Raw genomic sequence first — 3356 nt, forward strand, 5'->3', positions numbered from 1 at the left:
GGGGGGGGGGGGGGGCAGGCTGCACACTCTGCTCTAGCTCCCTGCACATTTGCTCCCTTCTGAGAAGTTGGTGGTGTGGTTCTGGGGGCCTGTCCTTGTCCTGGGACGCCCACGGGGGGTATGGCACAGACTCTGGGACACTGAAGCACGATCCCAAAGTAGGAGAAGGAAGGAGGGGCACTTTGGGAGGAAGGAAGCGCAGTGAGCAAGGGAGCAGGGCTCTTGAAGTGGCTGGAAAGCCAGGTGGCCTGCCTGGAGGTAGGGGCCGGTGGAGGCCACATGGGTTCCTAGGCGGGCGAGCCAAGCGCACACTCTGGGAACCAGCAGGGCATCCGCCCCTCCTCTCCGAGGCAGGCGGGTGGGGCTCAGGGTCATCTGGACAGCAGCTTCCTGGCTGGCTGAGCCTGGTGTGATTTTGGACATGGGTGGGGAGGGGTGTATCTGGGGTTCCGGCGGCAGGAAGGAAGGTGGGGTCTCTGAAAGCCGGCCCGTCCCGAGGCAGGTGGGAGGCCAGCAGCTGGAGCGAGTGCTCCCGCACCTGCGGCGAGGGCTACCAGTTCCGCATCGTGCGCTGCTGGAAGATGCTGTCCCCCGGCTTCGACAGCTCTGTGTACAGCGACCTGTGCGAGGCGGCCGAGGCCGTGCGGCCCGAGGAGCGCAAGACCTGCCGCAACCCGGCCTGCGGGCCCCAGTGGGAGATGTCCGAGTGGTCAGAGGTGAGCGCATGCGTGGCCCCGGTGTGCCTGGGCCCGTGCGCGCGGCTGCGGCTGTGCATCCTGACCCGACTCCTGACCGCCCCCCCCCCCGCCCTCACCCGCTTGCTCGCAGTGCACAGCCAAGTGTGGGGAGCGCAGCGTGGTGACCAGGGACATCCGCTGCTCGGAAGACGAGAAGCTGTGTGACCCCAACACCAGGCCCGTGGGGGAGAAGGACTGCACAGGCCCCCCCTGCGACCGCCAGTGGACTGTCTCCGACTGGGGCCCGGTGAGGAGGGGGGTGGGGGCAGGGCACGCGGAGGGGTGGCCACCGCCAGTTTCCAGGGGGCATGGATCTGCCTCACCACCCCCTTGTTCTAGAGAGAGGGATGTAGGGTTAGATAAGCGAACCAGCCGTACACCCTGTCACCGTGAGGAGTCACAGCCTTTATCCAAAACCAAGTGGCGACCTCACGATCCCTTTTTACGACCTCCCTGCATGTCCGTCTGGGCATCATCTGTGGGTCTCTCGGCCGTGCTCACCAGCGCCCCCCCTCTGGGTGCTGGGCGCACAGATGACCTTTTTTGATATTTTAGGTGTGCTTTTCTGTGTCTGTTTTCCACTGAGCACGTAATATTTCTGTAATTAGAACAGAAAATGTTATTTAAAAAGTGGTTGCCATGGCAACTACTCCCTCCCCCACACTGCCTGGGGAGCCAGTCCTCTCTGGGAATGACAGCGGGGAGGGGGGGCGCTGGGAGAGGGGCTCCGCCTCTAACCGCCCCCTCCCCTCCTCCCCCGCTGCAGTGCAGCGGGAGCTGCGGGCAGGGCCGCATGATCCGACACGTGTACTGCAAGACCAGTGACGGGCGGGTGGTGCCCGAGTCTCAGTGTCAGATGGAGAGCAAGCCGCTGGCCATCCACCCCTGCGGGGACAAGAACTGCCCCGCCCACTGGCTGGCCCAGGACTGGGAGCGGGTGAGTGCCCCGAGCGGGCAGCCGGCTCCTCTGCCTGGGGGGCCCTGGGCTGAGAGCCAAGTGGCCAGAATGACAGATTGGTCACACGAGGAATTAACTGCAAAATGTGATGGCACAATTCACTGAAACTTAACCTGAAACGGAAAAAGCCAAAAAGGTACGACCCCCCCGCCCCGATACCTGCCAGATGTAAAGAGTCAAGCGCCCGATGACGCAGACTTGGTCTCCTTTCCTCTGCCCTCTCCCAGGCCCCACGTTACTGAGAAGCGGGGCCGGGGGCACTTGGGTCCTGTGTGGCCATTTGTTCTCAGGGCCACCTCGTCTGCCCCACCCCCACCCCCGACCGATCAGTCACCGACTTGCCTTTTGGTCGCTCTCGGCCAGTTGCTTCAGGTAGACCACTGTTAGCCAAGCCATCTTGGGACAAATCGTCATGAACCATTTTATTTCAAAATAGATGGTTTTCTGTGAAACTGCTTTCGATCAAGGGTGTTTGGGGCCAGATGGTTATCGACCAAAGGGTTCTCAGCCAATCAGCCATCGATCTAAACATTTTCCCCCCGTGGTTATTGACCAAGCCATTTCCCTGGAGTCTCGTAGTCACATGTGCACTGTGTCCTGACTTCTGGCCTCTGACCCGGCCCCGTCTGTCCCCTGACTCAGTGTAACACCACATGTGGCCGAGGGGTGAAGAAGAGGCTGGTCTTGTGCATGGAGCTGGCCAACGGGAAGCCGCAGACTCGCAGCGGCCCTGAGTGCGGGCTGGCCAAGAAGCCCCCCGAGGAGAGCACGTGCTTCGAGAGACCCTGCTTCAAGTGGTACACCAGCCCGTGGTCGGAGGTGAGCGCCCGGCCGGCCCCTCGGGGCTACCTGAGGCCGGAACCGGAGTCCTGGTCGCCAGGCGCCTCGAGCCCTGCCCCAGACGCTCCCCACTCCCTGCCCCTGTCTCCCCCGTGTGTCCTTAGCAACAGCGCCCCCAGCCCCGGGCCCCTCGTGCTCTCTCCACCTAGTGATGCCACCAGCTTTCAAGAGGTGGCGGACAGGAGGCCCAGAGTGGTCTCTGAGCACCACTGATGGGGAGGGCGTGGAGAACAGGAGCCCCAGGGCCACTGTCGCCGTGGCCAGGCTGTGAGACCTGGGGTCTCCAGTGCCCCCGGCCTCAGGGTCCCCGTGGGCCAGCTCTGAGCACTAGGGGCGATGGCGCAGGGGCGTCACAGGGAATGGGGCCCTGGACGTTCCAGCGGGATGTGGTCTCAGACCCACATACCCGAGCGTCTGTGGTCTTGGACGGTGGAAGGCAAATCTCCAAACCTTAGTGTTCAAGGTGAAGATTCTTAGAGTCCGTAAGGCAGGGGTTAGTCTCTGGATTCCATGAGTGTCGCCTGCACTAAGCGGTGAGCGGCCAGGACCTCCGCCCCCGACCCAGGCTCAGGGTTCTCGACGGAGAGACTCAAGGAGGTGTCTGGACGCAACCCTTGCCCCAGACCTCGCCCCAGAAGGGACCTCAGCCTCCTACCGCACACATGCTTCATTCTGTGTCATCCACCTGGGAAGGAGGAGGGAGACTGGGTGGGGTGGGGGCTTCTGGACGAGGCGTGGGCAGGGCCAGCGCCTGAAGGATGGAGAAGAGGCCCCTGGGGGTCAGGCGGGTCTAGTGGCTGCGGGGAGCAGAGCGAGTCATA

At 63.2% G+C, this 3356-nt stretch overlaps 1 protein-coding gene across 1 annotated transcript in view; it reads left to right on the plus strand.

The window, feature by feature from the left end:
* ADAMTSL2 (ADAMTS like 2) overlaps positions 1-3356 on the plus strand; it is a 34999-nt gene that overhangs the window by 28925 nt on the left and 2718 nt on the right. Inside the window, exons 14-17 of the mRNA XM_077774661.1 lie at positions 503-716; positions 829-984; positions 1504-1674; positions 2338-2514. Of these exons, the coding sequence (XP_077630787.1) occupies positions 503-716; positions 829-984; positions 1504-1674; positions 2338-2514 (718 nt within the window). The remainder of the gene's footprint in view (positions 1-502; positions 717-828; positions 985-1503; positions 1675-2337; positions 2515-3356) is intronic.

The sequence above is a fragment of the Crocuta crocuta genome, unplaced genomic scaffold (genome assembly GCF_008692635.1).
Source record: "Crocuta crocuta isolate KB4526 unplaced genomic scaffold, BGI_CrCroc_1.0 scaffold458, whole genome shotgun sequence".
In the NCBI taxonomy this organism is placed as follows: Eukaryota; Metazoa; Chordata; class Mammalia; order Carnivora; family Hyaenidae; genus Crocuta; species Crocuta crocuta.